Below are 22158 nucleotides of genomic sequence, written 5' to 3'. Positions count from 1 at the left end.
CAATAATTGTACAAAAGATTTGGAAAGAGTCCATAAGGAAATAATTATCCATTATAAGATTGGACTTGCTCTAGGTAGATACAAATAGTCCACAAAGCTTAACAGCGATGTATTTTGGTCATGGGATGTTTCCTATAATGATAATGTACTTAACATAGGTTTACATTACTCCTTTCTGACATGCTTAGATGGAGAAAGAGAACTTTAGACCTGTGGACATGGCGCTGTTTGTAAGCATATTTTTCCTTTTGAAGATGGGAATACCCATCAACCTTGATTAACTCAAATATCAAAGTAACAATACTGTTTTACCCTGTGACATAATAACATTTCCCCTGTGATTAACATACAATAGCACTGGGAGTAAACGATACAGTTGAAATGGAACCCTTTAACAAATACAATAGTCTAACTTACAGTGGAATTAGAGTGCTGAGCGGTTGACACCCTGTAGGCTATCGTTAGCATCTTAGACGCTAAAGTAGCGCCAGAAATGGACCCTTAATTGGCGGAGTGGCCTTCTTGCCATCTGTTTGAGGCCTGAGTCATTTTGAGGCCCAAGCCTTAAGAGCATGCCACCTGCAAACTGCGAGTGCCAAGTAGGCGCACCCCCTGCTGCAGCTCGCTGGTTCCGAGACAGCGCAATATCAGCCAGCTCCTGCACTGAGCCAGCCGGCAGGTCAGGCCTAAGGTGATTCCTGGGGACCCCTCAAACAGGCCGGCAGAGGGATGAAGTTTTTTTGGAGGGGGTCTAGGCCCAGCATTCCTCCTCCTGGCACCATCAAAAAAGAAATGACAAGTTTCCTGGGCTGTTTGTGAGCATCTCCAGCAGTCCCTTTAAGGACTGCTGCTGGTTAGGCTGCTCAGCGCCTGGTATAACTAGGCAAAGCATGCACAGTGGACAGTCCACCCATGTGCACCTGAAAATTGCAATCAGGGTCCTACAACTGGCGTGCAACCCCTTTTTACATATCTAAGCAGTCTCCCGTCTCTGTCGAGAAGGTTGGCTGCTCACCTGTTTATAGGCTCTCCTGAAAAATTGCATCAGGCAGGGGCCTTGAGTGTTAATGAGGCAGCCAAGGTGCCCTCTCCCCCCTCCCCCCAGATTTTTCATTGCCAGCCTCCTGTTTTTCAGGCAAGAAATACCCCAGTTGTCCTTTCAGAGTGTCTTGACTAATTCTTGACCACAGAATATTGTTGCTACAAGTCAAACAAATCATCTCCAACCATTTGAAATCTCATCAAAATAAGCAGAATTTCTCTCTGAACTGAGTTTGCACAACTTATAAAAGATGGATATAACGCAAGAAATGTGAGGCTAAAACAGAAATTGTATTTTAGTCATATTCACCCCCTCCCCCCTTTATTTCTGAGGTAGAGCTCTTGTTGAGAACTAGCTCTGTTGCTGTCCTAAACTTATTGAATCCACTTCCAGTTCCCACTACTGAATAAATTGTTCAAATTGTGCATTCTGAATCAAAATAAATCAGATCCATCTCTGGAGTGGGCCTCAGGCTGGTGCCAGTTTGGGACTATGTACAAAGCGCTATAAAGACCCACCATAGATGGGTTGCAGTAGAGTCGGAGAATTTAGCAGCATTATACTGGATTTTTAATGTCACCTTCATGCCACCATAACCATAAACACATTGTGAAAATCCTGATACAAGAAAACCATAATATTCAGCTTCAGTTCATCAATAGTCAAAATTCTTCTTTCCTGGAGTTGGCTCCTTGATCAGGCATTAGTGACCTGTTCTAGTACCTCAAAATATGTTAATAACCTGTTCCTATAAAGTGAGAATAAGCTGATGTTCCATTTTTAACGGCACATATGGATTTTTACCAAATAAAATTTTAGTCATCTATTAACATTTTCCCAGTTGAAAAAAGCATTAATTCCATTCCGTTTATTGGTTAGTCTAAATGTGCAGCTGAAAAGCAGCTCACCACCATGCCACATTTTGGATTAGCAACAGTGTAAAGGTTAATTAAGTGATAAATGTATAAGTAGGAATACCTGAATTTATGAGGCATTAAGTGAATGTGGTTCTAGAGAAAGGTATATCTCATATTCAGCAGCCGATTTTGTTGCAAAGTACATGTAGGTATTCGGGAGCACTTGTCACTTTCATATTACATGTTTCAGATTTATAATGAAAATAAATTGTGCTCAAGCACCTGATATTGTATTGGGCCATGTTATGAGCAGAAGAAATATCCCAGCATTTTCAAGGCTGCATTGATTGGCAATGCAAGCCTCATTATACGAACTAGTTTTATTTGAATTTTTAGCTTACTGGACCTCGTGGCTTTCTCATTGTTTTCTATCCATTGCATCGATCTTATTTAACCTCGCCTCCAGAGTCATAGGAAGTTTCTTGACTGTTCCCTCTTACCTGGAGGTGTTTGTATGATTTACAGTTGCATTGTAGTTGGTTAAACTGGTTAAGCAATAAAAAGTGCAGCTCCAAAATTCCTGGGTTGTGGAAGGGTATGAGTCAAGATTTGTGCCTTTGTGGGGGGTGCCAGGAATTTCAGACAGTGCCAGAAATCACTGCGCTCCTCCAATTCTGGCCTCATGCACATCCCCAATTTTAGTTGCTCCACTATTGGCGGCTGTGCCTTCAGCTGCCTTGGCCCTAAGCTCTGGAATTCCCTCCCTAAATCTCACTGGCTGTCTACCTCTCTCTCTTCCTTTAAGACGCTCGTTAAAACCTACCTCTTTGACCAAGCTTTTGGTTACCTGTCTTAATACCTGCTTATATGGCTCAGTGTCAAATTTTGTTTGATAACGCTCCTGTGAAGCGCCTTGGGATGTTTTACTACGTTAAAGGCGCTATATAAATGCAAGTTGTTGTTGTTTACTCAGGGAGCAGCCATCGGGTGCAGCACAGAATCGAGCAAGTAGCTGTCAATCTCTACTCTGCTCAGCATGGGCATTTCATTGAGCCTTGCCATAGCAGTCGTGGATTTGGAGGAAGAAGAGGCATTCGGGCAGTTGGAGGAGAGGAAGCTGTACCTGCATCTTGGATGCCTGGTACCCACTTGGTTTCAGCCAAGGAACTATGTTTTCAGACCCCAGCACACCTAACCAGTCATGTCTGCGAAGATCTGCCTTTGCCATCTCTGCTTCATGAGGGAGCCAGCGACACAGTTAGGTCATTAACAGAGAATTTCTAATACAGGAACAGCCCTTCCCGCAGCAGAGCATCACATTTTTATGCCACCGGATCTTTTCAAGCCACCAATGATGACATTTGTCATATTTGTCAAACCTCAGTACACCGATGTACCAACCAGATCACAGAATTCTTGTTTGCCATGGAACCAGTTTTGTCACATTCCTCATAGAAAAGAGGTGACAGTAAGAAAGGGTACAGTGCTTTTACCAAGTGGCAGGCCCCCCTAAAGTGCAGGACCTCACTGATGGCACACCTAACCATCAAGACCCCTGATGACATATATGATTCAGAAAGGCTTTCATTCCATCAGCATACAGGAGGTGTCAGACCACAAGAACAAAATAATGCAGGTGAACGGGCAGTAGCAACAATGCCTTCATCTCGCACCAGTCCACATATGCCAGCGTTATTTAAATTAAGTGACCCCACTGAATCTGGCAGGGTCATCAGCACGTACCATGCCCAAGGCTGCTTTTCCCCAACCATTGGCAAATTGGCCATTATATAGCAATAGGCTCACAAACAACAAACTGATCAGGTTACAGTGGTCTACAGTCAATGTCTTACCTGAAAATAAATACCTGAGACTATTTGGAGTGGAAGAGAGCTACAGGATTCTAACATTTCACTGCTCATGTTCAACAGAACAGGAACAAAGCCATTAGGCAAAAGAAGAGTCTGTGTTAAAAATCCCCAAACCAACAGGATGTACAGCACTGAGTTTCAAATAGTGCCAAATAATGTAGCCTTAAAAGGCAGATGACAGCCAGTGAACCCAGGACCTGGGACTCTGTAGGCCTGGAGTTCTCACTTCTGAGGCTGGAAGAGGAGCTGCCTAGTAGTGGAGGTGTGTTGGCCTCCAGATTAGCTCCCTTGCTCAGGGAATTCAATGGGACCATTGGTGCTGCCAGGGAGGTTTCTGGGCAAACACCCCTTCCCCCCATGGACAGGAGGGCAGACTGAGATTCCAGCAGTCTTGGGCACAAGGTGCTAGCGATGCTCCCGCAGTCCCATCTATTGGAGGCTGAACTGCAGACAACTTGTATGACATGCATGTCCCTTCATGGGCAAGGGAAATAAAATCAGGTGGGGTGTAAATTGAGCAATCGATCCAATCCTGTCAGTATCCCAGCAGGAGGGTTAGGTTAAAATTACCCCCGGGAATCTAACCTAGGCCCTCCTAGCCTATATGGCTCAACTGCATGTTGCCGTTACCAACTCAGCTGTCACGGGAGCCTTTTTTGGTGTATTTTATGTTTCTGTTTCACTTTTAAGATGATAAAACACATTTTTTTTTGCAGTATTTAACAAAACTAATCATGTTTGTAAATGTTTTTCTTTGAATTGCAGATGGATCCAGTGCAAAAGGCAGTAATAAATCATACTTTTGGCGTTACACTACCACCAAAAAAGAAACAAGTAATCTCTTGCAATGTCTGCCATCTGAGATTCAACTCGGAGGTAAGGTGCTTCGTTCTGTAGGAACAAACTCAGAGCCATTACCTATGTTTGTATTGTATTGTATACAGTTAAAAAATGAGCAAGTTTACTATTTAAATGACAACATAGAATGGTGGGACATGGGTCTTGTTCCAGGAGTTAACCCCCTTCACACCCACCGACATAGTGAGTTTTGCAGTCTTAGCTGTGCTGCCAAATAGAGCCCAGGCATGCCCTGAGGGAGGGTCAGTCAACAAAGCATTTTCATGTAACTCTTGTCAGACAGTTTGATATAAAGCAATTCCATGGACGTCTATGAATCTTTTCTGATGTGAACAACTGGTACAAAATAAAATGCAGCAAGCTTTAAACATGCCAGATACAGACAAAATATGCAACAATTTCTTGTTCAGCCCCGTGTGTTAAAATAGAGGCTATTTAAAATAGAACTGCGGAGAGCAGACTTTATTCCATGTGTAAGGAAACCTGGTAAAAGGCTTCCTCACAAGTGGAATAAATTATCCCCTGCTTAGTCTCTTTGCACAACATGTGTCTTATGAATAATGCATTAAAATGAAATGTACAGGTTCTTAAAAGGGTCCATATCAGGGGGATATGGCAAATTAGCAGTGGTCATGGTGGAGACATGATGAAGCCCAGGGCATGCTCATTCATATGCTTTGGGAGCGTTAACAGGCAATTTCTTTCTAGTTAAAGGGCATAACCTATCCTACAGGAGCTAATTCCCATCTCTTCTGCTCTGCCTATTCTCTGTGACGTTAATAAATTATCCACCCCAAAACACAGCAAGGTGTTCACAGCTGGAGAATGAACTTTTTGAATGTACAAAAATGTAAGAAGCAGACCCTCGATTTTCCAACATGTGCTGGTGAGGTTAGTGAGGTTGCCCACCGCCACTCAGAAAATTTAGTAGAGTAAAATTCTAAGAGCTTTAAAATCTGCATGTGCCAGGTATTATTGGGTGATTGCACTGACACTGTGTGACGCTGTAGAGCGCACTTAGTACGGCTGCTAAAATCTCTTGTCATACAAATTCTACCAGATTTTGAATTAAACTCGTTAGTTTATTTCAACTATGTACTAAATGCAATTAGATTTTTTTTCTGTTAAATACTATGCAATGTCAACTAAAACCTTGATGAATCCTACAGAAACTATTCAGATTTTGAATGAGGATGCCATCTTTCTGTGCTGTAGAGGAGCTGGTTCCACTTAACCATTGAGAGTAGAAATTCCTTTAATTTAACAAAGTTGGGTTAACGACGTCTTTAAAATAGCACATGGGAATTTCACCCAACCCAGTTAACCAATTCGTTAACCAATAGGGTGCAGAGTAATTTCTACCTTTCTACCTCTGATTGTTCATTACATTTATTATTTGCCTTTTTTATTTTCCTCCCTTATTTTTTTTAAAATTGTATTACTGCTCCTCCTTAGGTGCCCCATGCCACACATGATTCCTTGGTGAGATGGCATTCACCTGATGCCCAAGTCTTTGCCAATGTCACTCAGTTTTAGCCTGATAGAAAGTGTGGAAGCGACACCGAGATTAATCTGTCCTTCTGATTTCATTCCCTTGCTTGCTTAGGGAGTGTTCCATCTCCAATCAAAGTCTCCCTGACACCCCAAACAAAATCAAGAGTTGGTACTCGGGGAATCAAGGGGCAGAATCCCGTCATTTCCAACTTTACAATTTAGCCTGCCAGCTTGCGAACAGATTGAATTATTGCACTCTTTTATTTCAAATTTGACTTCACCATTTGTTCTCAGCGCTCCTGCTATAAGTGTGTTCATTGGAGCATCATGCAGGAAGATAGACTGTTCTACATCAATAAAATCCAAAGTTTTACTGCAGAAAGATACCAGAATGCCCATGATGTGTGACATGGAGGAAAGCATCTTCATAAATAGCCTCCTTATAATTCACATTTCATTGCTCAGGAACATTGTTATTTTGTATGGTAATATAACCAGCATTAAAAACATGTCAAAAATATGCATCAAATGAGTAACGTAATGGAAAATAATATAATGAATTTAAAGGGACAACTTCACCATGAAATTGTGCTTGACAACCATTTATTATGACCATTCAACTTCCCATCATGGCCCCCATGCTAGCTGACATTGTAAATGGTCCCCTCTGAAAACCACTGTTAACACCCCGTTTCTCAAAAAACTACCTTCGACCCCTCTGTCTGTGCAAACTACAGCCCCATCTCCAATCTCCCTTTCCTTTCCAAAGAACATTAACGTGTCGTCGCCTCCCAAATCCATGCCCATCTTTCCTGCAACTCCATGTTTGAATCTTTCTAATCATGTTTCTGCCCCTGCCTCAGCACTGAAAATACCCTAAACAAATTCAGAAATGAATTTGTAACGGTGACCATTATCCCTCCTCAACCTCACTGCAGCCTTTCACACGGTCGACTACACCATCCTCCTCCAATGCCTTTCGTCCATTATTCAGCACTGTGGGACTGCCCTTGCTTGGTTCCACGTGCAGATGAGGTGCCCTCCCACTGACCCCACAAACTCAGACAGTGATTAGTGTTGATCAGGGCCAGTGGGCATGATCCCAACCTGAAATGCTGCCCATGGAATTTTGGCATCTTTTTTATTGGAAAAACACATTTTTTTTGTTGAATTCTAAAGAGTGTGAATTCACATACATATTTTATGAAACTTGTACACTTTGATTACATGGAGCTTACGAGAAGAATGTATTTAGATTTCTTGACATAGCTGTGCGCGTGCAGGGAACAATGTGGGTTTAGGGATTGAGGCAATTAGTTTGCTCTTCGTCCCTTCATCAGTTGGGTTTGGGAGGGGGAAGGGAGGGGGGTCATGCTGAAGCTCACTGTTTTTGAAGAAAGATGGACAGAATTGCAGAAGGCAATCCCAGAAACACTGGTAAAAATCCTGGAAAACCCCATAATCCCATGTAATAAAAATGGAGATTTACTTATTCATTCACCAAGGACCAAGGGGAATTGTGGAATGTGATCCCTCAAAGCACTGGTAAAACCCCAAAGTCCCATATAAAAAAATGAATTTAATCATAAATGTTTCAGCCAATTTTTTTTTTGGGGTAGACTGTTGTCTGCCACGGAAAGGGAAATGCATCTTCTTGCAGCTAATAGCAAGAGCTATGTTAGCCTCCTTGTTGCGTGGGGCCATGTTCGTGCTCCAAAAAGAAATGTTTTAAAGCCTTTCAATCCTGATCTGGCCCCAGATGTTGGAATTTTACGTTCTTCAACAATATGTTTGAAAATCTTACAATTGAAGTGGTAATGATAACTATGCTGAGACACAAACTAACACAAAGTTTGTAACTGCCCATCAATATGAATATGTCCTTCAATAAGTATTTCTGCCTCCCCCCTCCCAAACCCCATACAAATTTGGCCTGGTGGTCTTGAAGTTGTTTCGAGGGAGCAGGGAGAGTGAATGAAGCAGAAAGAGTTGTACTGAATCCATTTCTTTGTGCATAATTTCATTCAATGTCCTTCGGAACAGTAATGCAGTGAGAATTGCTTTTATGACTCAATTTATTTTTGTCTTATTGAAGTTCCATGGTTAAACTTGCTGTAGAATTTGCATTTTAATGGTGCAAATGAAATTTTGTGGAATTCTAATAAAATCGGAGGAAGTAGAGTGTTAAAGGAATGAAAGGCTGATGGGATAAAGAATGTCAGGAATCTGTTTCACTGAACTGAAGTAAATTTAATGACAATAAGTGAAGTGGAAATCATTAATGAACTCCATCTTTCATTGGGGGAAAAATTATCCTAGTTCTTGAAAGTGCTGATTTGACATTTGCAAGATTTAGAATTACATAATGTTTTTGCTCATTTTATATTTATAAATCTTATATTTGCACAGTGTAATTTATTTGATGTAAGGCAAAAAAAGAGATTGTCCCCAACATATAAAGCCACAGGTAGCCTAGTGGGCCAAGATAAATATATAAACAAGGTAGAAAAGGTTAACAAGCTGGTCGGGATAGCTAAAATAGGAAACTAGGTTAAGAGATAGCAAGGGATATTAAAAGAAATGTCAAAGATTTCTATTAATTGATTAACAGCAAGGTATTAACAGTAATAGTAAGGATATTGAAAGATCCCAATGCTAACACGGTATCAAGTGACCAAGGGATAGAGAATATAATAAATTAATTCTTCTCTACGTTCATGAAAGAAACAATGGGCAATCCCCAACTTAGAAGTTAAGTTTCTGGTGGGGGAATGAAGGAAGTAGTAAAGAAATTAAAATTTCAGATAAGGGGGTCACTGATAAATTGAAGAAGTCAAGGAAGCCAAGACAGTAGGTCCAAGTGGACTTCATATAAGGATACTTAAAACATGGCTAGTGAAATTGGTCATACCCTTCAGAGATTCATTAGAAAGTGGAATAGCTCCTGAGGATTGGAACACCATACCAATCTTCGAAAAGGAGCACAGGAATGACGTAGGAAATTACAAGCAGATGAGCCTAACATCTGTTGTGGGTATGGTATTAGAAGGCATCCCGAAAGAAAAGATAATTAACATTTAGATAGGTATGGTATGGATGAGAAAATAAACATTGATTTAAAGACAGCACTGTCCTTTCTATCCAATTTATTGGAGTTCTTCGAGGAATTGACAGACCTCGTTAACTGACGTCGCCCTTTGCTGCACTGGCTCCAATGCATGAACGTTCTTGCTGTAGCACAATGACCAGAATTGTACACCATACTCCCGTTGTGGCCATACCAGCTTTGCTTCAGTCCCCAGCCCCAAATCGTTTATACATGCTGTAGATGTAGATGTGAGATGTAACTGTAGATGTGAAAAACTTAGATTTCAGCAAAGCTTTTGATACTGAGCCATACAATAGATTAGATAGGAAGGCATTGAATAGGATGCAAGCTTCTGAGGTTGACTGAAAATTGGCTAAACCAGGTAACACAAAGGATGTCATGTTGAAGATGTCAACATGACAAAGTGTTACTAATGGGTGCCACAGGACTCAATACTGGAGCCACCGCTGTCGACAGCGTATATAAATGATTTGGGGCTGGGGACAGAAACAAAGCTGGTATGGCCACAACGGGAGTACTATATACAAGTCTAGTCATCATACTACAGCAAGAATGTTCAGGCATTGGAGCCGGTGCAGTAAAGGGCTACCCAACTAATACCTAGCTTACAGCATCTGAACTATGAGAAGTTGCAAATCCTGATGTTTAATCTAGAGAACAAAAAGATGATGTTGTTCAGGTATTCAAGATTCTTAAGGAAATAGATAAATTGGACCCTGATAATATGTTTGACATTGCCACAAACCCTAGAAGCAAGGGACACGGGCACAAACTTAGAAGAGGGGAAGGTGCATGGACAGATTTAACTACTTTACTCAGGGAGTGCTGTATGTGTGGAATAGAGTGCCCAAGGCTACAATGGAGGCAAAAGGTGTGGAAAAATATAAGGGAAAGTTTGGATAGATATTTGAGGGTCTGAGCCATTGAGAGGTTTTCAGTTTTGGGACCAGCCAGGTGGACTGGAGAGTCATTTCCAGTCCTGAACTTTCCTGTGCTCTTGTGAAGACATATCACTGATTGGGACACACCGGTGTTACTGATACAAACCTACTTCTTTCCCTCACAAGCAAAGAAGGTTCTTCTTGGAAAATAAGGTTGGGAATTTCCTTGGAGCTGTTTTTGCTCCACTAGTGTAATTTCACCGGAAGTCTGGCGGAAACCCCAGCCTAAGAGTGCAGTTATAGTGCCACTTCAAATTGATGCGAAGCAGTTTGTGTACACGCTGACAGAGAAATGGCAGTGTGGGGTGAAAACCGCTTGTGCCACTTCTTGGCATGCACATCTTACAAAATTTCCACACTTCCTGCCTGCAATTTTCCATCTGTTAAAGACAGAAAATCAAAGGCTAGCAGTGTGCAATTTGGCAGTATGGACTCCCAGCATGCGCAAAGGAGCAGTGCAAGAGAGCTTTTAGCCCTGTAACTCAGGAGACTACTGGATGCACTAAAGTGTGAGACCCCTTCCTTCAGGCCATCGCACTCTGGTTTGAGCTCACACCAAGTGCAGTGCAACTCCAGGCAAAGTAATATTGACTCAGAATCACATTGCAGCAGAGCGGTAGGTAAGAAACAAAGTGGAGACCAGCAATAGTTACCAGAGAGTAAGATCAGTAACCAATTCGCTCACAGTAGCAGCAGTTCCTTTCTATCCATTTTCTTTATTTTTTTAACCACTTTTTAGTTTTTTCTTGATGAACTTCTTTGAGGCATGTGAACATTTGTATGTTTGTTCATTTCCTCCTCTTACCCAGCTCCTTTTATTTTACAGGTAATTTATTTCTCTATTTCCTCAGCTTTCTGTACTGTTTGTTTTGGCAACTCAATTTTCTATTAGCTTTGATTGAGCTTTGCTCCCAACAGTGGCCATTTAACAGCATATGTCTGACCTTTTAACTTTTCAAATAATCCTCTTAATCCTTTCCCTTCCGATTCTTCTCATCTGGAATGCATTTGGTTCTGACAGTGTATTAGCCTTTCACCCACGTTAGTCATTTTAACTCAGTTATATAGGGACTGCAACACCTTCCTGAGTATTAAAAGGAAGTCCAGGAAGTGCCCTCTTCAGGATGATAAGTACTCTCCCTATATAATTGAAATTCCAGCGACCAACACTGCATTCAGCAGGGATGAATATTTGGATCTTTGGCTTTCTGGATGATTGAACCCAGACATTTCTGAGATTGTGAAGATTGGAACTTTTCCATCAAAGAACAGAAACTTAAAAAGCAAATGTCGAGTTCATCACCCCATGGATCATTAAAACCAAAGCTGAAATACAAGAACAAAAGCCGAACTCTAAACCTTCATTCCCAGGACAGTGGGGTGTGCTGCTTATTTATTTTTACATTAAGTTTCAAAGATATCACAGCAAAATAGTACAGGAATGAATTTTAAAAATATATATACAACAGCTTGCATTTATATAGCACCTTTAGCATAGTAAAACATCCCAAGGTGCTTCCCAGGAGTGTTATCAAACAAAATTTAACACCGAGCCACATAAGGAGATATTAGGACAAGTGGTCAAAGAGGTAGGTTTTAAAGAGCTTCTTAAAGGAGGAGAGAGAGGCGGAAAGGTTTAGGGAGGGAATTCCAGAGCTTAGGGCCTAGGCAGCTGAAGGCACGGCCGCCAATGGAGGAGTAATGAAACTTGGGGATGCACATAAGGCCAAAATTGGAGGAGCACAGAGATCTCGGAGGGTTGTAGGGCTGGAGGAGGTTACAGAGCTAGGAGGGGGGGAGGCCATGGAGGGATTTGAAAACAACAATGAGAATTTTTAAATCGAGGCGTTGCCAGACCGGGAACCAATGTAGGTCAGCGAGCACACATATGTCTCGATATGATGATTTCTCCGTTCCATACGTGACTTTGTAGAATCCTCCAGCATCTTGGGGAAATACTAGCATTCAGGCTGACCTCAAAATGCTGATTTCAGTGATGAATAGACACTTTAGCCTCACATGCTGAGACTAATAGTACAACTCACTTCAGTTTAACCATTACAAATCGTAATCAGGCTTTTGAATCCAAATACCATTGGGACTTTTTTTTAATTAATAATCCTTATCTATCTATTAAGGTTTATCACTGCCCACAGAAGAATTTTGCTGTGGCCTGCACGACTTGGCACTTAGGATGAGCTTTAATAAAATTGTAGAAATACAGTACAGGATGTGAATTACCAAATAAATATAATTTTATGCAATTTAAAATCTTGTATGTCTGCGTGATGATTACTCAGTCCCATATCATGACATTGTGGAATCTCCCAGCACCTCTGGGAAATCCTAGCAATCAGGCTAACCTCAAAATTATCGTTTCAGTGATGAAGAGCCGCACGGCGAACTGCATAAAAAAGTTAAAAAGTAATTAAAACTCTTCAGAGGCTATTGGACCAAAGCCTTCACCATAGGGGACCCTCAAACGGGCACCTACTATCCAGTACTATAAGTGTGTAGTGGGCTTAGCTTCCAATTCAACTGGACATAGATCCCTCCATTGTAATCCCATTGAAATTGAGAAACTTGCCAAGTGGAGAATGCCGGGCAATAATGAACATCCTGCCATTCCATGGGCCAACCCCAACACGCTCTGGCACCACCACATATACAACTTCTAAAATTATTAATAACCTATTTTGCTGTAATATCATTCAGTAATTAATCAGGTTTTGGGAACGGTTCTCAGCCTTGTGTCACGTGAAAAAGTGTCATGAACTATTACGAAAGGAAAAACAGGAATTTAAATTGGAAAGTTAGTGATTATGTTGGAAAATGTACAGCTGCTGGACGATTTCAGTACATTGGTTTTTCAATTATGTGTAAACCTACAGAAGTAAGTGATGCCAGGGGATGGATTTTAACTCAGAGTGCGTTTCCAAACCCATGTATTGATCAGAATAATTAATCACTGTATGAAATGGCAAATTGCTACGGTTTCAGGCTTTATGTAGGTCAAGGAAACCATTTAAAATCTATTTATTACCCTTAATCAATCTGCCCTTAATTGGCCAGTACAAAAAATCCAGGCACATGCTAATCCTTAATTATTTTATTGGCTCGTACAGCACCCACCTGGAAACAGGTATTTTCTGCTAATTGCTGAAGATGGGATATCTCGTATCCATAAGACACATATATGTGTGACGATAGGTCATTGACCTGAAACGTTAACCCCACCTTCCTTTCTCCACGGGTGCTGCCTAACCTGCTGAGTGTTTCTGGCATTTTGTGTTTTTATTTCCAGCAGCTGCAGTATTTTGCTTTTTTGTTTTCCTGTTGTTCTTACTTGTTCCTGAGGTGACGCTGTAATCTCTCGCAGCATGTAACAAAAAACACAGCTAAAAAGTATACGGGCTCCGATTTTCCTTTCTCTAGCAGCAGGGGTACACTCTTACAGAACGGAAGGAGGCCATTCGGCCCATCGAGTCCGGGCCGGCTCTGTTCAAGGGCAATCCAGCTAGTCTCACTCCCCCGCCCTATGCCCTAGCCCTGCAAATTGTTTCCCTTCAAGTACTTATCCAGTTCCCTTTTGAAAGCCACGATTGAATCTGCCTCCACCACCCCCTCAGGCAGCGCATTCCAGATCATAACCACTCGCTGTTTAAAAAAGTTTTTCCTCATGTCGCCTTTGTCAATCACTTTAAATCTATGTCCTCTGGTTCTTGACCCTTCTGCCAATGGGAACAGTTTCTCTCTATCTACTCTGTCTAGACTCTTCATGATTTTGAATACCTCTATCAAATCTCCTTTCAACCTTCTCTTCTGTAAGGAGAACAACCCCAGCTTCTCCAGTCTATCCATGTAACTGAAGTCTCTCATCCCTGGAATCATTCTAGTAAATCTCTTCTGCACCCTCTCTAAAGCCTTCACATCTTTCCTAAAGTGCGGTGCCCAGAACTAGACACAATACTCCAGTTGTGGCCAAACCAGTGTTTTATAAAGGTTCATCATAACCTCCTTGCTTTTGTACTCTACGCCTCTATTTACAAAGCCCAGGATCCAGTATGCTTTCTTCACCACTTTCTCAACCTGCTCTGCCACCTTCAACGAATTGTGCACATATACCGCCAGATCTCTCTGTTCCTGCACCCCTTTTAGAATTGTACCCTTTAGTTTATATTGACTCTCCTTGTTCTTCCTACCAAAATGTATCACTTCACTGTAGTATTAGAATTGAGGTGATAAAGGCATTCCTGACCCTCCAGCCTCAATTTCCTCACTCTATGACCAAAGGATGCCCATTTTCAGTGACTCCCAAGGAAGCTGATGCTGTGCCTTGCACTGGGACTCAGCAACAAGATGAAGGTCCCTTGAGGGCCACAGTTGCATCCCTGATTCTGCCTCTTGTTCCCGGTGTGGGACCCTAGTTCCCGGTCGAGGACCTTGCCAGGAGACAGGCCTGCACCCGGATCATGTTACTAGCCTTGGGCACCAAATTCAGGGGCATGGCAGGCTAGATGGGTCGAGTGCATTTCCAAAGAATATTGAAGCCGCCAAACTGTAATGCGTAGTTTACATGGGAAGTCTTCTTTCTAGGTTGCGGCTGGGCAGAATCTCCATACAGTGACATGGGGGCATCACTCCTGCACTATTTACATACAATTTAAAGGCCTCTTTGAGACAAGAAGTTTTTAGCCATACCAGGGATGCCCCAGGAAACGTATATCAAATGCAAAGGGGGGGAGGGGGAGAGCCAACATTATAGGTCTCTGCACCTTTAACCTCTGCATAACACCCCAAGAATTGGCACATACGGGGCATTAGGCAGAAAACAAACGGCCCCTATATCCCGATAACCTCATGCTCCTAATTCAGAATGGATAGATTACAGTCCTGTGATTTTAAAACCCTGACATCAAATCTCTATTTCCATGGTAGCGCCTGTGAAATTCCATGCCTATAGATCTTTGTTATCAATGGGCTCGTTACTTGTGAAGACTCCTATTCTGCCCATTTATCATCATGAAAACAAGAGGGAAAAGTACCTTGTTTATATATTATAGAAAATAATAGATAATGATGCTAGAAATTACAGAGGCGCTTGGGTCTGTCACTTCTTTTGGATAAAATGTCTAAATTTCACTTTTGTATCTCATTTGCAACCGGCATTTGCATCCAGCTTACTATTGTTGTGATGGAAGACACCAGTTATGTAGTGGGATGATAGCCCATATTTCACGGTCATACTAGTTGACAAGGTTAACCACCACTATGTTGGTGCAGTCATTCCTTGCGTTGACACTGAACCTGCAATACATTGGTTACTGAACGGAATGATTTAGCTGCCGATGCTGTTCACTGATCTAATTTGGACTTGAGGCCATCATTCTGCCCAAGTAACTTTCTAGTTTGCAAAAAATGATATGCAGCAGTCAAGAGGTACTCAATAATTTGTCTTAGATGGACTGCATCACTAGTTGTTATGATTGCCACTAACCTGTAGCAAAACTGGCAAGGATAGGACCTACCGATAAATCCTTTGTGTTGACCTAATAGAGCTGTGCTTGTTGCTATAGACGCAATTTCTTTGCATATAGTTAATTTTTCCTTTTGTCTTTTCTCATTATGTTTGACAAGCTTCATGATTACTTTGCATAAATATATTAATGAAAGAAAATAAATACCTTTTTAACTACGTTTATTAGGACTGAAAAGGTCCCGTCAGTTTTTGAGCATGAGCTTTGTATACCCCAAATTGTTTGATATGCATTTTCAAACTTTGCCAGTTCTTTGTCAAATTTAACTAATACTTCTCTGTTTAAAATATTATCTGTGGGCTGTACAGTCAATTTTGTATCTTCACATTTTATGCTTGTTCCCATGTGAAGCACAGTTATGCATATAAATCACATACAGAGCGAGCATTGGCGTGATAAAATATGTCACTTCAGATACTACTTACGCATCAGTGGTCCATTGTGTGTTTGTGGTTAGTGTTCAGTGCTGACAGTGAAAATATTTTTCAAGAACAGCCCTGGTCAGTTTGTTACCAGATGTCCTTATCGCTACTTACTGTGCACAGTATTTATAATTTCGGTATCAGTCATGTTTTGTGTATGCTGAATTTTTAAACAACACATTGCCTCAATAAGATTTATTGAGAAGATGAAGCTGAGGTTTTGTGAATGACCACCTATTTTATGTATTACCAGTGCCCAAATCAATACTGCAGTACAGCCACGATATGTAAAACATGATGATCGGTAGAATTTATATGAGGTATTATCAACTTTAAGCAGACGGGCAAGCCCTCAATGCTAGGTGCTTTTCAATTTAAATCCCATTCCAAATGTGCTTTGAAATTTGGGAACAGTCAGATTTGAGATGCAGTAGACCAGGGAAAAACCAAATAAACAAAACTGAACTCAACATAAAAGTCATGTACTGTACCTGTTCTGAGAGTACTTGATGCTGAAGTTAGATATCAAAAGTGGAAAAACATTCTTTGTGTCTTCACATCCTCCACCTTGTTTTGTTTGTTCTCATCTGAGAAATTCTCCCCAGTCATACATTGAGCCCAAATGCTGCCTTCTTCTGACTCTGGATTAATGCCTGTAACTTGCACCCTTCACTCCACAAGCAGAAGCCGATTTTTTAAATTCTCTTCACCTCACTAACCCCCCCACTGCTTTCAAATATCTCCAAAAAAAATTGCCTTCAGAGTCGTTACTCCTCCCCCACCCAAATTCAATTCCTACTAATACAAGGAGATATTTTTCTACATGAAGAGTACTTTGTAAATGTTAAATGTTAGCTGTTCTCAGCATTAATATTCCTTATCTTGATGAACACTAAAAAAAAGATAATTTGTTTTGCGCCATCCTATTTAAACACACTCAAATTGCACAGAGAAAAATATGATCAAAATTGTCAGATGCCAAAAACTGTTGGCCGATTTGATAAATTTCTTCTTGCTGTAATAAGGTACAACATAATGAAAAATGACAATGCCAGTAACTAATCAAGTAATGCAGGGTATTTGGACAAGAGAGGACGGAAATTAAGTCAGTAGTTGCCCGAGGGGCTTGAGTTCCAGGCCACCAGGTGCTGTGGGTTGGCTACTGTTTTTTTTAGAGCTGCCTCTTCCAAACTCTAAATTATTCTGTCGAGCTCTGCTGAGTATGAGTATGTTGACAGAAGAAAACAAAAAGATGTTCAACCGAATCAGAATTCTTTGTCACTGATTTTTTAAAAAATGGTACTAGTGGTTTGGGGAGAAGGAGGGCATTGTCGTGTGTGCCCTTGTGGAATGTCCCACATTGGGTACATTTTGCAGGAAGGTGCTCAAGTTTCTGAAAGGAGCCTTTGAGGATGTGGTGTGTATCCTGAGGGAATCCGTCTTTCTTGAGTTCAGATCAAAGTGAGTTTGCTAATAGCTCAGAAACGTATTTCATCTACCAGCTTCAGGGTTTGAGTGAGATATTGCATGTCAACAAATAGGAAAAGCTTATTTATGGACTGAGGAGAACAAAGGGGTTAAATAGTATCCTGCAGAGGTACTGGTGAAATAGATACCCCCAAGAAGACTGCAGAGGCTTGAAAACTCTAGGCTCGTAATTGGCTTCCTGTAATGTTCTATAACAATATATCTGCCCTTTGTCTCACCCTGCAATGCGTGAATAGGTTTTGTATTAATAATACTTTTTGATGAAGTATTTATTAAAAGAAGAAAAAAAGTCTCTCTGATAAAATCACCTTTAAGCAAGGTAGCATTTCTCAGCCATGATCTCATTGAATGGAGGAACAGGCTCGAGGGTTGAATGGCCTACTCCTGTTTCTATGTTCCTTATCTAATAAATATGATGGAGCCCAAATGATCTCAGAAAGTGGACGACCAGCGGAATCCATTATCATGTGGAGAAAACGAAATGTTTGTTGTGTCTGTTTGGCTATTGCTTCCCGTGTTGTCCCAAGGACTTCAGTAAAATGTAATGGTGGATGTGGGAAATTTTCATACTTGAACTTTGTAAAACACCCAGCAGTACAATTGGACTATAGATTTTGTCCTTGAATCCTTGGTTGTCCCTGTAGAGAGCATTTTAAGCTGAAGTACTGGTGGTTACAGGTCTGTCACTGATGGTAATATCAGTGGGAGGGATTTGAGAGGGTGATCACACAAAAGATGTATTGGCTTTTATGTGATTTTTTTTCCTCTTACAGCATATTGGTACCAATACACTAAATAATCTGGTGACAACTCTGGCTTTTGAATGATGCCATTATTTGTACTCATCTTTATACAAAGGTTAAATGACAAGAAAAGGAGTCTGATCAAGATATTTTGATCTTAACTGAATGGTTCATTTTTTTTACTTTGTAGAACCAGGCTGAGGCACACTACAAGGGTCATAAACATGCTCGAAAGCTTAAAGCACTGGAGGCCCTGAAAAATAAGCAGAAAGCTGCAGCATCCAAGGAGGACGACATGGCACAATCCAATCACAACCTTGATGATACCATGAGCGACCCAGAGAAAACAGGTTAATTGCCCCATTTTTGTTAGAGACGGCTGACTTTGTGTTGTCTGATACTTTTAATCATTTACCTAATAATAAATTGAACAAATTGTTTAATAAAACAAAAGTTTCATGAAATTGAAAATGCTGGAAATGCACCATAGGTCGGTCAGCATTTGAGAGAAAGATTAACAATTCAGATGTAACTCTTCATCAGACATTTTTGTCAAAGAATTACAATAGCATTTAGTCTGAAACAGTGAAACTTCAATTATCCATGTTCTGATTATCCAAATTCAGCAGAAGTCAGGACAGTAAGAAATTTTGGCAGGAATTTGGATCTTAGGACCAGGAAATATTGAGATTAGGGTGCTGTAAATTGCTTTTATTTAAATGTTCAACTTTCATCTTATAAATAGGTGTAAAACCATTGCCTCAAAACAGAATTTTTGCAGGATGTGTAACTTTGGGGTTGGGAAACCAACATGATTTGGGGCCTCAAACTGTCAACTCTCCCCAACCCCCCCCCCCCCCCCCCCCGCTGCCCACCTCCAGTCCCATAGTCAGAAGTCTTGTCTCCTGTAAAAGTTATGTTTAGAGATAGTGCTGTGTATTGTTTTGCACAAATTAGATATTTAAAATAATTGTGATTCAATACTACACTACCTACTGGGTTGTTATTTTTTAGTTTAATACTTCGTGCTACAACTTTCACAGGATAGATAAGCTTCACTGTATCAGCCACTGTGTCAATTGCTTTCCAACAGTTTAATAACAGTACAACACTGACCTTCCAGGTTATTGTTCTTGCCCCAAGGCTGCCATATCACTTTTGCATTGATGCAAAATGGTTTAGGGGCACAGCAACATGAAAATGTCAGGTTGGCAATCTGACACCAGAGCGTATTAAAGCAGGAGGTGTGACACCACCTCCAGTCTTACACGACTTGGACTTCACACCAGCTGCAGTATAACTGCAATCCTGTGCAAAGCCATATATTGAAAGTGGTAGGTGTTCCGTTCGACTTTCTAGGAATTTTCTAAACTAACTTTTGACTACTTTAAATGCAATGAGAGAAAGGACACTCCCACTCTCACTCTCATAATGCTAAGTGGAAGTGGAGCTCTGCATCTGCATCCAAGCAAGCATGGACAGTGCCCTTTGTCTTACTGACACTAAGCAGATACCCATCAGGCCAGTATCTGGACTATTATGATGGCTTTGGTTAAATAACTGCAATATATTAGAGATTCCACTCACTGTTTTTAAACAATAAAATACCGTAGAAGTTAAATATACTGGTCAGCTACAGTAGTGTAGAGCCTCAGATATTTATCAGTACAGATTATGTTGGACACTTTTGATTCTTTTAATACCTAATAGGCGGTCCCAAAATGACTGCGGATAATTCGGGTTCTGGTACTAATGTAAATATTTCATTAGCCACGATTAATTCATTAGCAACGAATGATCTGTTGTTACATTACGCGAGTAAACGGGCTTTCTGCCGCACTTCTGGTGAAGTTATGGTAGCACAGTGGATGCAACGCAGAGGAAATTCTAGCTTAAGAGGTGATGTATTATGATTTAGGGTTAGCAGCCACACTAGTCCTAAATTTCCTTCTCAGATTCAGTAAATCCCTGCTTGTTTTTTATTTATTGTCCCCTCTCCCAGCTACTCACCTCCTTGTAGGCAGCAGCAAGGGCAGATAGGCCAGTAATTCCTTTGAGATTAAGAATGGAGGTGTGTTGCCAGTCCATGAATCTCCAAACCAGAAGCTCCACATTGACAACGTGAACTCAGTTGCCGTTTTTTCCTTTGAGTCAGGGTCTCCAGGAATCACAGCATGCTAAGCAAGTTTCCTTACCTTAACAGAATTGAGCAGATAAGCCACCCTTATCTGCTAAGATTTTCAAATTACAATCTGGTGCAGCTGCTCTGCCTCTAGGGTTGCCAACTCTGTCTGGAGGTATTCCTAGAGGTTTCATTTCATGACATCCCGCCTCCCACTGCCCTGCCTCCATGCTCCCGCCATTGGTTGTCCAACACATTCACCCTCATGGCACACCATCTTCCCACGCCAGTTGGAAAGTGAACAGAATCATTATGACTCAATTGGATGATTCTTGACCGTCAAACAGCCTTTTTCCCCAACTCCTATATTTTTATAACTAATAAACAAACTGTTCAAAGAAAAACACACAATTTTTTTAATGTTCCTATGATTTTTCTCCAGGATTGCTCGCAGCAGTGTCCTGGTGATTAATCTTCAATTCCTGGAGACTCCAGGACAATCCTGTGGGGTTGGCAACCCATTTGAGACACATCCAAGTAGGTAGTTCAGCACTGCTTGGATATATATGCCTCAATATATGCTGTCAGCTCCACTATATGCAATTTAGCTGCTGTATCTTACAGTCTCTCTTGACATGCTTTTAAACTGCCCTGATACTTACCATTGCAAGTCCAATTTCTCCATCTCCCAATTGGGTCATTGAAACAGGCTGCACATACCGGCTGTCCTGGTCTCCTCTGAAACTGGAACAGCACTGGACATAGACAAGAGTGTTTTCACATGCAACACCTGACACCACATGTGTTTGCCTGCACATGCAAAGTAGTTCTCTAATTTTCAGAAGAGATCAGACAGTATAATCCCACTGGCGATAATGAGGGGATGTTGTTTAATGTACATCACGCATAGTGCACCATCTGTGTAACAAGGAAATAATTTCTCCAGTATATGTTCCAGTTTTCTGATCAAGAATCATGAAATAATGATGGATATTTTTAAAATGCTGACCTAATACTTAAAGGTGTCATCACACTGGTGAGTTTCCAAGCAAATTGTCTGCAACAACCAGGAACCAACATGCACTGAAAGCTAACCTAAAAGTACTTATTGGCCACAGGGGTAAATAGTCTCAACTGAGTTTCCCAACTATGTACACGTTATTTGGGGATCCCAAGGAAAGTTGCTGGAGATGTTACTGTCTGAAAATGTCAATGGTAATAATTGGAGGAGCAGGCAAAGGAGACATGGGTAGGTGTGATGGAATGAGATAGGTGTAACATCAGGTCTTGGTACAGTTCACCTATGCAGAGAGCCCAGATACCATGAAGTGCACTAGTTGCCAACCACCAAAGTGGAAAAGACAGACAGAGATTCTCATCACCTCAGATTTTTCTTCGATGTGTTACTGTTACTTCAGAGATACCTGTGTCCAAGACCCTTGTTCGACACGAAAGATAATTTATTGAACCGCTCCCAACAATCACATTGGAGATGTTGAGACCAACAGAAATAACTAAAGGGGCTGTTTGGAGCTGATTTCATTAATTGGGCAGAATAACAAAACAAAAGAAAATTGGGGGTGAAATTCGACTTGGGTGGGGACGCAAATCAGGCGGTATCGCATTTGCCGCCTGTTATACGGCCCCCCCCAATATTCAGCTCCATTGGGACCG

At 41.1% G+C, this 22158-nt stretch overlaps 1 protein-coding gene across 1 annotated transcript in view; it reads left to right on the top strand.

Annotated features, from left to right (window-relative positions):
• The window catches only part of LOC137300113 (zinc finger protein 385D-like), a 164008-nt gene that overhangs the window by 124367 nt on the left and 17483 nt on the right, over positions 1-22158 (top strand). Inside the window, exons 3-4 of the mRNA XM_067969203.1 lie at positions 4536-4646; positions 18553-18712. Coding sequence (XP_067825304.1) covers positions 4536-4646; positions 18553-18712 — 271 coding nt within the window. The remainder of the gene's footprint in view (positions 1-4535; positions 4647-18552; positions 18713-22158) is intronic.

This window comes from Heptranchias perlo, chromosome 30 (assembly GCF_035084215.1).
Source record: "Heptranchias perlo isolate sHepPer1 chromosome 30, sHepPer1.hap1, whole genome shotgun sequence".
NCBI classification, from domain to species: domain Eukaryota; kingdom Metazoa; phylum Chordata; class Chondrichthyes; order Hexanchiformes; family Hexanchidae; genus Heptranchias; species Heptranchias perlo.
Note: the sequence above shows the minus strand (reverse complement) of the source record. Positions and strands in the feature narration are given on the sequence as shown.